This window comes from Mesocricetus auratus, unplaced genomic scaffold (assembly GCF_017639785.1).
Source record: "Mesocricetus auratus isolate SY011 unplaced genomic scaffold, BCM_Maur_2.0 Super-Scaffold_100676, whole genome shotgun sequence".
In the NCBI taxonomy this organism is placed as follows: domain Eukaryota; kingdom Metazoa; phylum Chordata; class Mammalia; order Rodentia; family Cricetidae; genus Mesocricetus; species Mesocricetus auratus.
The window spans coordinates 120,690,697-120,703,205 of record NW_024429266.1 but is presented as its reverse complement, the minus strand read 5'-3'; the positions used below and the strand labels follow the sequence as shown (position 1 = coordinate 120,703,205).

At 44.3% G+C, this 12,509-nt stretch overlaps 1 protein-coding gene across 3 annotated transcripts in view; it reads right to left on the bottom strand.

Moving 5' to 3' along the window:
• Window positions 1-12,509, bottom strand: part of Pde1c (phosphodiesterase 1C) — a 459,933-nt gene that overhangs the window by 257,285 nt on the left and 190,139 nt on the right. For all 3 annotated transcript variants that reach the window (XM_040738289.1, XM_040738290.1, XM_040738291.1), the window contains one exon: window positions 12,249-12,420. In XM_040738289.1, coding sequence (XP_040594223.1) covers window positions 12,249-12,420 — 172 coding nt within the window. The remainder of the gene's footprint in view (window positions 1-12,248; window positions 12,421-12,509) is intronic.

Here is a 12,509-nt window from a genome sequence, read left to right as displayed (position 1 = left end):
AAATGTGAACAATGAACTAATCCATGGTTACAATCCTGGGTCCTTGGCCAAGCTGGCTCTCTGAGTCACACCTTCTTCTTTGTGCCTTTGTAAAGAACATGACTCACTCTTTGGAGATGTTTACATAAAGTCTGCCTGAGCCTAGTCGGTGCTTCCAGATGGACATATGTGTCTGCAGTTCTGCTGCAGACAGCAGTGCTCCTGAACCCAACACAACACTCCCGAAGCCTGAAGATGAGTCAGCCCTGCAGAGGTACTCTTGTCACACTTAACAGTAATCAATGAGCAGGGAGCCACAGCAGGCAAAGGTACAGGGAGGTCCAGTCAACGACTATGAAGTACCACTGCATTTAGAAGGATTTCAAAATATGGGCTATGCTCCAATCTTGGAGGGAAACATGTTTTCACTGGTATCTACCTAAATCTGCCTCTGCATCTCCTTTAGGTACCAGAGAGCTCACAGGTGACCAGAACCCACAGTCACACCCGGGGCCATTCTGCAGCTCCAATCCTGCCTAGGAAAACTTTATTTTGAGGCTACACTTATAGGATCAATTTAAATCCTAAGTCTGTAACCTAGGAAAAATTACACATCCTCCTTTCTGCCTCGCCAGTGATATTGAAAAACAGTAAAGATTTCTGCCCATGAAATAAAAATGAAGGTCCTTTGCTGTGTCTCTTAGTGCTTGGTCCTGAGACCCTGACTAGGGGGTAGCAAGGGAATGAGAAAAAGACTATTGACACTGAAGAAACAACAGACACACAGACACAGAAAAGCCAGAGTCAACTGGGCTCTGCTCACTCTGATGGAGCCCAAACAACTAACACAGCAATCAGGAACCTCAGCATGTTGTTATATACAGCACTGGGGGAGGGGTTAGCTGCTCTCCATAAGGGGTGTCTGTAGGCAAGCACACTCAGGCTGTAAACATTTGGGAGGAGAAAGTTATAATTGCTAATTTTTGCATACCCTGGTCAGTTGTCACTTAGACCCTCAAGGAAGGCTTGCCCTCTCTCCGAGCCTCACCCAGTGAGGACTTTTCCATTCCCATAAGGCTGAGGAAATGAGAGTCCTTGACATGGCTTTGCCCATGTCAACAATAGATTCATTCCAGACCTCACTCACTCAGGGCTTCCTCTGCTCTTTATACCCTTTCCCAGGTGACATGAGGCCCTGTAGCCTCGGTGCTGACTTTACCTTCCCATTAGCTGTCTCTAAACTTTCCATGTCACTTTTTATATACCTTAGACACAAATTAAACAGCGCCTTCAACCAGTTTTCCTGCCTCTTGAACTTCCAAACTATTTGTCTTGCTCCCCCACCCAGCCTCCTTAACGACAACCACAATCCATAATGGATTACATGAATCTACTAAGGGCAATTCAACCGCTTCATAGATCTGTGCGAGGCTGGGAGAGTGGGGTACACACTGACTCTAGTCCAGTTCACTGTGTGTAACACCTGTGCTAAGACACGATGCCACTGTCGAGGAGGCCCTGAGTACATGAATGGGGAAAAGCACAATTGTTGCAGAAAGACCATAAGAAGGAACTTGCTTCTTTCTTCTAACTAGTCAGAGCTTACCATAATGCTGGAAGAGGGAAGCAGTATTTCTACCATATAAAGCATTTGGCCACATTATTACATCTTCTCCTGATGCAGAAGATTCAATAGCCAGTCAAGTGACAGCCACATTTTCATTACCACAGGAACAGCTTTAAAGAGGTTTGATGTCTTAATTAAAAAAAAAAAAAACCTTAGTTTTCCTAGATGCAAGGGTGGGGCTCTGTCCTGCCCCTGATGATGTGACAGACTTCGATGATCTCCCATGGGAGGCCTCACCCTCTCTGAGGAGTGGATGGGGGATGGGACAGGGAGGTGGTAGGGAGAGTGGGAGGATGGGAAGGAGAGGGAACTGGGCTTGGTATGTAAAATAAGATGCTTTTTAATTTAAATTTTAAAAAAATTAAAAAAGAAACCTTAATTTCAGCGTGCCTGTGTGTGCACGCACACACACACACACACACACAGACGCAGAAAGTTGTTAGCACTAACATGGTATTTTTTGAGATATTTCCAGGGGCAGGTTCCCAAATCATTAGGCCAACCTATTTGTTTCCCCATGCACCATTGTGACTTAGCCCCAGGCCTGGTGCTACAAAAGGAAAGGCAGCAGTGACATGGAAGGAATGGAAAGGCAGAACCACAGCTTCTGACTGAGGGGCCTCGGGGAGAAGAGGGCAACATTGCTGTCTTCTTACCACTCTCTGGAGAGATCCCTTCCCCAGACTGGAGGTACCCCACCAAAGGAAGTGCAGCAGCTGGTAAGTGAACAAAGGGGACAGGGCTGTCCCTTAGGCTTGGTGTAGTTTGAACAGGTCCCCAAATTGTCTGACATCATTAGCCAAACCCATCAGGCTCCTGAAAGGGGAGTCAGCTAGTGCAGCTGACATGAGAACCACTGTAGCCAGGGCTGAAGACTACACCATTTGGTCTTCAACCATAGGAGAATTACAACCAGACCCTCTAGGGGAGTCCAAAACACTTGAGCATTTACTTCAAGCATCTAATGCTAACTGGATGTGCTAGCACACACCTATAGTCCCAGTACTCACAAAACTGAGGCAAGAGGTCAGAAACTAGAGGCCAACACAGTGAGTCCCAAGATAGAATGAAACTTACTACTGATTCAACTCACTACACACTGAAACTAAACAAGACCTCATGTCAAAGTAAAGGGAGGGGAGTGGAGGAGGGAAACTAAATCACAGGGGAAGAGGACACTATCCAAATGTGAAGCCCACCAAGGCTTCAGATGTAGGAGGTCCCCCTTGGTACCCAGTAAAGAAAGGGACTCTAGAGGAAGGTCAGGTCAATTAAAAGGAAAACCTGAAAGCAACATTTTCTGCATATTCTGGGGTGATAACCTGCTACCCAGGTCTCTCACATGCTTTGGTAGCAATCTATAAAGTGTAATTTCTGTAAACTAACTCCCATCCCCTATGAACAAGCAAGAATCAGTGTTCTATTCGTTAATAGATGACATCAAAGATGTTTAGCAAAAAAGGAGTCTAGGGGTGAGCTTGGCCAGCTGAGCACTGAGGAGCACCTCTCTGTTAGAGACTTCCACCGTCTGCAGGAAATTTCCAACAGCATTTATGTCATTATCTTCTCTCTTGTCCAGGAAATCCCCTGATGTCAGGAAGGTAATGAATTTATACTCTCAGAGCCTAATATTACAGTCTTTCTTGTAATAGGGGAGGAAGATAAACCAAAAACAAAAAAGAAGAAGAAGAAAGAGTGGGAGGAGGCTACCCCACGAGTTATCTCTGTTGCTGCAGCTCAAGGAGAATGTTCCCTAGTTTGAGGAAGAACACACACTTTAGGGGAAGTGAGTCTCAGAGACAGGTCAACTAGTTGTAGTCAAGAGCTCATCCAAGAATCCTCTTTATGACAGGTATTCAATATCTTTCCCTTCGGTGATAACAACAGCCATTTTTTTCAGTATAATTTAAAATTCTACCCTTTTATGCTGTCCTTTTGTTTTTCTATTAAATGCCTCAAAAGTTTCCTGTAGGCAATAGAAAGACACGACTTTGAAGGAAGTTCAGATCTAATAATAATACTACAGCCAATGGGAAGTAGCAGCATCTCAAATAAATTATGAAAGTAAAGACACAGCCTGGCCCAGGATTCCTAGGACCATAGCCTTAGAGCTGTGCCCAAGGCACTGAGCTACAAGGGACAGAGTGGTCCATCAGAGGATCAAAACATGGCCAGATACTTTGTAAAGTTAGGATTAAACCCACAAGAAATGTATCAGGGGAGAAAATGTGAAAGGAGCTAGAAGAGTCTGGGAGAAACCAGGAAGTAGGTTTGACTCCCAGCAAAGGGAAGAAGGAAGGATGAATGGAATGGCCTAACTGCAGCGAAGTCTTAAGCCAAACCCTTATCATCAGGGCTAGCATCTGTCAGGAGCAGCTAGAAGCAGCCTTTCTGCCATGCTCAGCACCCTTGGAACCTTAGTCATCACTGGGCCAACTGTCTCCCACAGAACAGCATTGTCACTGACCAAGCATGTTCCTGTGGTGAGAGATGTGACAGCTACGGCCACCACAAGCAAGGTCATTCTTTGCAAAACTCCCAGTGAAAGGACCAAGAAGAATACAAGGGACAGTGATTGCTTTATCTACATGTTTCTAACTTCTAACTGGAAAGTCGATCTCTGAAATTGTCCTTAGGAAAAAAGAGACCTAAATAATGCCTTCTTGGGAAACCAACATCACTATTAAAGCTTCTCTGATCCTTAGAAGGTTCTCCTACAGAGAATCTAGATTTAAAATTGTGTGTGTGCAGGTGTGTATATACATATGTACATATCTGTGTGTGTGTGTGTACACGTGCTCGCACATGTGCGTGCATGCCAGTGCAGGTGGCACACGCACACACACAGGTTTCAGAAATAAAAAGGAGGATCTTAAGGGAGGTGAGTAATGGAATCCACGAACTGGAGGCAGGGGGAGGAGGAACTAAATGGGGGGAGGGAATGAGCTGAGGGGACCACAGTGGTGGGAGAACAAAATGAGAATAAAGCATGGCAATCTATATGCAAAGAAGTCAGAGTGAACCCTGCTACTTTGCATGCTAACCTAAGAAAAATCTGTAGATGAATAAAAATGTTTCAAGATCCTCAAGTTTACCTTTTGTGTTCCTCCTAGGCAAACTTGAGGAAGACCCCTTTGATTAGGGAAGACCAGAGGAAACATCAAAATTATTTGACGGCAACAGTAAATCCGGGAAGTTAATGTCCCCAGAAGTCTGTACAGATAGCCAACACAGGATGACAGAGAAATTTGTGCCGCCAGATTTCCCATGAACTCACTGGGCACACTAACCCATCCATGACTCATCCTGGGGTGGGGTCGGAAGCCCTAGGAACTCAGCCACATGCCATGCCCACCATCAACCAGACTGCAATTTCCTGAAAGTAATCAAGTCAGAAACTGACTTCTTGGCAGCAGTTCCTAGTGGAAAAATGACTGCCAAAGCCAAAACAAGGGTTTTGGTGATTAATTCTGCATGGAAAGCACCACCCATCCAATGGCATCTGACAAGGCCTTAAGATCCTCCCAGACTGAAGTGTTGGCTCCGTTGGGCTCTGCACTTGGGAACACATTCTTAATAACTATGTGCATAATCTAAGAAGTAATTTTCAGAACCCAAATGCATCCATCCTGAGTGGGAGGAGAAGCTCATCAAGGCCCTGGTGCCTCTGGGGAACCATTTGACCCACACTGGGAGTCATGCAGGTCAAGGTAAGTAACTGAGATGACCGGTACACAGGGTGACTTCACTACTGCCCACAAGGCTGGGTCAGCGTCCAGCACATACCACACTCATATGCCCAGGACCCAGTAACAGAACAACTTGGGTATAAAGTGACAATCTAACCTTAAGCAGTGTTTGGAACTCTGGGAGAAGATGGAATTGGAAGCCGCTAGCCTCTTCCACCCACTTAATCCTGCCACGAGTCTCAGAAGCTTGTGCTTCCACTTAAGATCCCACTCAGGTTAAGAACCACACATTACAGATTCATGATATTCCAGGCCTTACCACTGAAAGGATGGTCCCCAAACCACTCCATCTCCTGGAACTTCCTGGGGACTCAGACCCATAAGCTAAAATCAGGATCTTCATTTAACAAAACTCTTCAAAGAATCCTTTTAGACATAAAGTTTGAGGGGCGGTGCCTGAGAAGATTCCTATCCAAATGGAGAAGGCGGGTTAAAAGCATAAATTGAAACTAGAAAAACACTTCATGCAGTGGAACAGGGTAGGGTCTGTGTTACAGGACTTTTGGGATGTCAAAGTATATATGCAAAGATCACACTCAGACTACTATGACCAATCACATTGCCCTCATTCACAACAGTTTCGTAGACTTGAATGGCAAGGTAGCGTGGTGTTGGCAGGAAATGGCAGAGAGACCTTGACCCAATTCCTTACCTCTGACACCTACTGACAACTTGGGACACAAGGTTTGATCTCTCAGTGTCGTGACCTGTGCGGACTGGAGAGGATACCTTGCTAAGGCTTGAAGGCCTTAGTGGAACAAATGACTGCCCAGCAGCAGGCAGGTGACAAATCAGGCTCTCACAGGGGATGTTTTCCTGTCCTTTTAGGTCCTCTAGTGGCAGATACTGAGAAGTTTATTCATCTTCAGACTGCCTAGACTTAGCCAGTTAGCCCCACATTCTATCTCTTCTCCATTTTCCTTGACAAGCAGCTTGGCAGAGCATCAGACTCAAAGGGAGAGGACAAGAGGAACATGGAAGACAAGACGGGGTCTCAGGCGGTCCCCAGCTGAGTACTGTGTTCCTTGTTGCTTCCTTTCAAGAGCCTGTTTTTTTTTAGATTTATTTATTTATTACATACACAGTGTTCTGCCTACATACCAGAATAGGGCACCAGATTGAATTGTAGATGGTTGTGAGCCATCATGTGATGGCTGGGAATTGAACTCAGGACCTCTGGAAGAGCAGTCAGTCAGTGCTCTTAACCTCTGAGCCATCTCTCCAGGCTGAGCCTGGGGTTTTGAATGCAGACTTCTCCTGCTGAATGTTCACTTGGTTTTCAGGGCCCACAGCAGTACAAAGCTGAAGCCACAGCCTCATCTTTGATCCATTACCATGTACAGTATATATTCAAGGGTGTGCAAGGGTCCAGGAAATACTGAATAGAAGAAGAAATTGGGCTTCCTGAGTACATAATAGCTGCTGCACACAGATTGTCTCCTTGTGTGCTTACTAAAGCCCCCAGAGCAAAACTGAAAAACTAAGGCCAAATTAGGTAAGTGACCTACTAAATAACAGTGAACTGTTTCCATATTCAAAAGGCTATGAACCTCCATCTTGCCCCATAGTTCTGAAGAGGATGTGCCTGAATACCAGCATCAGCATCCTTGAAGCTTGTTAGAAGTATATGTTGGGGGTCTCAGGTCACTCCATCCTGTGGGCTAAGCAAGCCCAGAGTCAAGTTTAAAAAGCCCCACAGGTATTTGCAGTGCCCAGTCAAAGCAGCTACTCTATTCCAACTTCAGTTGTTATGGTTAAGACAATGAGGTTCACCACACACACACAAAAAAAATACATATGTACTGGGTGTGTTAAGTGACTTAATTTAACCATTTTCAAGGCTGGTAGAGACGAAACCTGCCACTAGTAAGAGATTTGTAACTAAATCCAATACAGATACACCAAACACTGGACCTGTCTAACTAAGTACCTAGCAGTGTCCAATTTGAACTGATGAAGACTACAGCACAACTGATAGCTAAACCATGTCAGTTACCGGAAACAGCTAGAACTTTAATTAGAACAAGACAGAACACTGCTTCCCTTCAAGCCCTGGGAATTCTTCACAAGACTATGCTAAAGTGTCTGCCCCAAGTCACTGAATACCTGTCCTTTGGCATTCAGCAGAGAATGACAAGAGGAGGGTGCCAGGAGATGATTTAGACTTGAGATGGCATTTACACACCTCGGCTAGCAATGCACAACTTATAGAGGGAGTAAGAGTGGTTCATGGGGTTTCTAGAATCTTACTTTCTAAGTCTGAATGTCAAAGTGTCACTTCCAGTGACACATTCTGTCATAACTGCTAACTGAAAATGTTGACCTTCAGAGGCAGTCCCAGGCTCTTTTGCAGGACAGGCTTGAAGTGGTAGATCTAGGAACTTGTCTTGAAGCTGGATTGCACTGTGAGCATTCTTTCACTGACCTGATTATTTAAGATGAGATTCCAAGGACTTTAATTAATCAACAGAACCTGAAGCTCCCCCTGGCTACTACCATTAGTGACAGCCAACTTGCAAGCAAGCACTCCTACTAGTTTATATTTGAATTCGATCCAAATCGCAGGCCTCACTTCTCTGGGACAGTTTCTTCTCTGCAACTGTGTCATTTTCTATTCCTGTGTTAAGACACCATGACCAAGGCAACTTTAAAAGAGAGTGTTTACTTTGGCTTATAGATTCAGAGGGTCAGAGTCCACGATGGAGGAATGAAGGGAAAGCTGAGAGCTCACATATTGATCTACAACCATGAGACAGAGGGAGGCCCCAAGAACGGCATGTCTATACTGAATAGAAGAAAATGGTTAAACCTCAAAGCCCACCCCCAATGACACACTTCCTCCAACAAGGTCACACCCCCTAATCTTTCCCAAACAGTTCCACCCACTGGGGACCAAGTATTCAAATAAACGAGCCCATTGGGTCTATTCACATTCAAATCACCACAAGTGGGCAGCATCTTTTGGGTTGTAAGTTTAAAGCATAAATATGGCCTCTCCCTAGTGAGGAAAACTCACTCTGGAAAAACAAGAAAAAAAATCTTAGATAATAGCACCATCTGGCTCTGGTTAATGCCCAAAAGATGGCCCATTTCAAGGGAAGATTTCAAAGATCTCACTAACTTATACACACCTTAGGCTTATGATTCCACCCATATATGCAAGTCTGGCCACTTAAGCAGATAGGAAATTACACAGAAAAGTTGTTGCTGGAGTTTTTTTTAAAAATGCCCGTGCTGTTCTTTTTCAAATAGTTGTTACCCAGGGTCATCTTGCCCACCTGGCAGAACTATGCTTTCCTTAAGAACACTAGGGGCTTTGCAGCAGGCCAGGACTTAACTGCCTATTATCACCCTGTACTGCCTCCTTGAGTTGCCTATTACAGGTATGTACTCGGAGAAATGGGTCTAATGGCTGGTTATAACTCAGGGGCATCTTGTTTTATTAGGATGGAGCCTAGCAGCTGATCAATCCTACTGAACATTTATATCCTAGCAGCCTAAATATTACTTATCTCTAACAGGCCTGGTTAGCGAAATAATTATCTTTGGGCTATTTTGGATGCAGAGATTCCTTAGCTAAATTCTACTTGTTGTGACTTAATGTCTCCCAAGCAAGTCTATTAGGAAAGCCTTTGTAACATCAATTCTTCATTTTAGTTTCCTTTCCACCAGGATCATGCCTGAAAGTATGAGGATATTAGTTATTGTAGCAGAGATCCTGGGAGAGACCAAAACATGTAAACTGTTGAAACTTTTCTGAAAAAGTGCTAATATTCATAAATGCATGAACTTGTCCTATCTTTGGGAACAGAATATAGAATTTGACTTTATACTATGCCATCCTTTCAGTCTAAAAGAACTATTTGAATGAACATATTAAGAAGGCACTCACTCTTTGTCCTGGAGGTAACTTGTGTGTATTTGCCCACCTGCTTGGAAAGAGCTAGAAAAGCTTGGGAGAAAGGTGGATGTAAGCAATTGGCCCCTTCCCTTTAAGTATCCACTTTATTTGAACATGCGTAAGAAAATATGTTTGTTGCCAAATGAGGCTGGGTGACAGCAAGGGACAACAAAAGCGCTGTGAAGAAGATATTTGGATTTGGTGACGGCAGGTAATGATTTCATGGATGTCATACACACCATAGCCCTCCTTTCTTGCAGGAGATAGAAAACAGAGCAGGGTTAGAGCTGTTGCTCAAACTGCTGTCAGCAAGCAAGGGGCACCTCTGCGAAGTTAAAGAGCCCCAAGAATCCCTGAGGACTGGCACATTAGGCTTATTGTCACTGCAGTCGGAATCGTGTTTGACAACAAGGGCTGGCAGCCGTATTTCATGGCTCTGGGTTCCAAGAGGAGAAAAAGTAAAGGATCACTCGAAATTGTCACTCATCCTGAAGCACTCAACAGCAATGACACTAGAGTTCTTAGGAGGACAGGTGTTGACAGTTCCTGAGCACCTGTGCTCCTTTTCAGCAAACAAGACCCTCCAGAACCTCAGGCGAGGACTCCAGCTGTGTGTGTTTCCCTGAAGTGCTGCAAACTATGGGAACACAGGAGCCCACAGAGACGGAACCGACAACCAGGGAGGCTGCATGGTACAGGCCTAGGCCCTCTGCATATGGGTTACAGTTGTGTAGCTTGGTCTTCTTTTGAGACTCCTAACAGTGATATCAGGGGCTGTCTCTGACTCTGTTGTCTGATTTGGGACCCGTTTCTCCTACTGGGTTGTCTCATCCAGCCTTAATAGAAGAGGAGGTGCCTAGTCCCACTGCACCTTGATATGCCACGACTGGATGATATCAATAGGAGGCCCGCTCTTTTATGAGGAGAGTCAGAAGGAAGAGTGGAAGGGGTAAATAAAGGAAGTGGAGAGACACTGGGAAGAGAGGAGGGAGGGAAAATTTTGGTTGGGATGTAAAAACAAGCAAATAACTACGTAAATATAAGCCTTATTTCCCCCTAGGTCACAGACATTGTAGACCAAGCGTCAGGTTCCCAGGGGATCAATACTCATAGATGCATTACTTAAAATTTATCTATGGTTCTTTCCTTCCTTTGAAATTCAAAAGGCATTTTTTAAAAAGTGGTATTATCAACAGGATAACTTGATACTGTTTAATCAACAATGAATAAATAAGTGGAGCATTATGACCACACTTGGAAATTTATGTGCAAAAAAAAAAAAAAATCAACTCACAACAGATCCTGATACCCACAGGTTACAACTGTATAAGCACACTGGAGTATGTTCCATTCAACATGGTCACAGCAGTCCACCATCCTTTGAAAAATTGCTGCAGAATAGCACACAGGGCACCAGTAAATGATTGGCTAATGCCAGTGGCTTTCTAGCTTCAGGTGATACAAGGTGCAATTTTGTGTCCTCTATTCCCTTGCTACTGTGTCACGTTTCACAAAGTACCAGAAAGAAGTCCCAACCTTAATAATTTATCATGAATCTCTTTCAGGAATGAAAACATTGATTGGCACAGGCTGTAACTAGCAAATCCAGTGAAGAGCCATCAACCAACATACACTTCCCACTTAAAAGCTCAGGGGACCACAAGAAGACTGGGTGATGAAGATGGACACACAGATCAAGCTGTCCTTCTGTGAGAGTAACCCTTCAGCTGCTAAGGAAAGGCGGCGATAAGCCTGGTTTGTGATGGAGGACATGGTTATGGATACACTGCATATGATCAGATGGACACCAAGGCAAGACCACACGAACAAAGAAAGCCAATCAATGTGCACCCTTTACTGCTGTTATTTGCGGAGAAATGCAGGCTCACAGGGAGAGCTTCTCTTTCATTCAAAACCTCGGGATGCAATAACCAAACCCTTTATAGTAATAAGAAAACCATTTGCCCGTAGTTCCTGTCTCCCCAGTGTAGCCATCGTGCTGCATAAAGAAATCCAAATAAAACCTCTATTCAAACTTCTGTTCAGACTCATCTATAATTCAGTCTACATAAGAACCTGCACACAATGAAATGGCTTTACCTAAGCCATTATACACACTACCTCTCTGCAAAAGACAGCTTACTTAAGAACACTTCATAAAGTCTACATGTTGCCTGAAGTGAAGTTTCTATGTTCCACTAGCTATCTGGAGAAAATGACAGTTTACAGTCACAAGAAAAGTGGGACCACAAAAGTAACTGTAACAGGACGAAAGGATGCAGGGAAAGGAAGCTAGAAGAATGGCGAAATCTCAATTTCTGACACTAGTAGCACTGAATGTTTCAAGGCCCACTCATAAAAAATAAATCCTTTTTTCATAACAAATTCATACCCAGATTAACTTTTATTAAAACGGACGAGAAGATCAAAGATAGAGTAGTAATGAAAATGGAGCATACGGTTAAAAGAAAATGAAAGAGGCCTTTCCAGGGCGATGCCAGGCTAAGGGAACAGGAGCAGAACAGCCAGCCATCTGAGGAATGACACAAGATCACATTTCATTTCCCTCAGTGACAGTGCTTATGTCTCTCACAAGCAGAAACCTCCCCCAAGCAAGGAACAGCAAAGACACTGGGCTGATGGATCCCACCAGGAGCAGAGCAACCAGCCATTTATCTCTGGGCATTTATCCGGATGCATCATTGTCCTTTGAGGCCAAAGCATCATTAACTCAAGTCAAGCTACTGACGTTACAGAGTCCCGAGCCTCAGCACGGAAATGCCAGTACCAATTAGCTACCAACAGAAATGAACCACAACATCTGGGAAATCCACCCGGAAGTCCAACTAGCATTCCAACAATCCTCCATCAATGCTAATTTATACAGCACAGAGAAACAGTCATTTGCTGCCTCCAGAGGAGGCATCCAAACAGAATATGACAACTCTCAAAACAATTAAGAAGGAACAAACTGGATTTTCATCCATCAAACCTGAAGGATGTCTTCACCAAAGCTTCTGGGCTATCCAGCTGTGGCAATTCATCTGCCAGAATTTCCTCTGGGGGTCGGGTGTCCTGAACAATTGTTGGCCGTGGCTTCTCCTTGACATTCCCAGTGAGCCCATCAATGAGGGAGTTCCACAGACAGTTCTGTGACTTAGACCCTAAGGATGAAATAGAAATGTACAAGTGAATCACAGCTAATGTGTTCTTCATCCCTAGTCAGGATATGGGAAGGCAGAGCAGGACATTT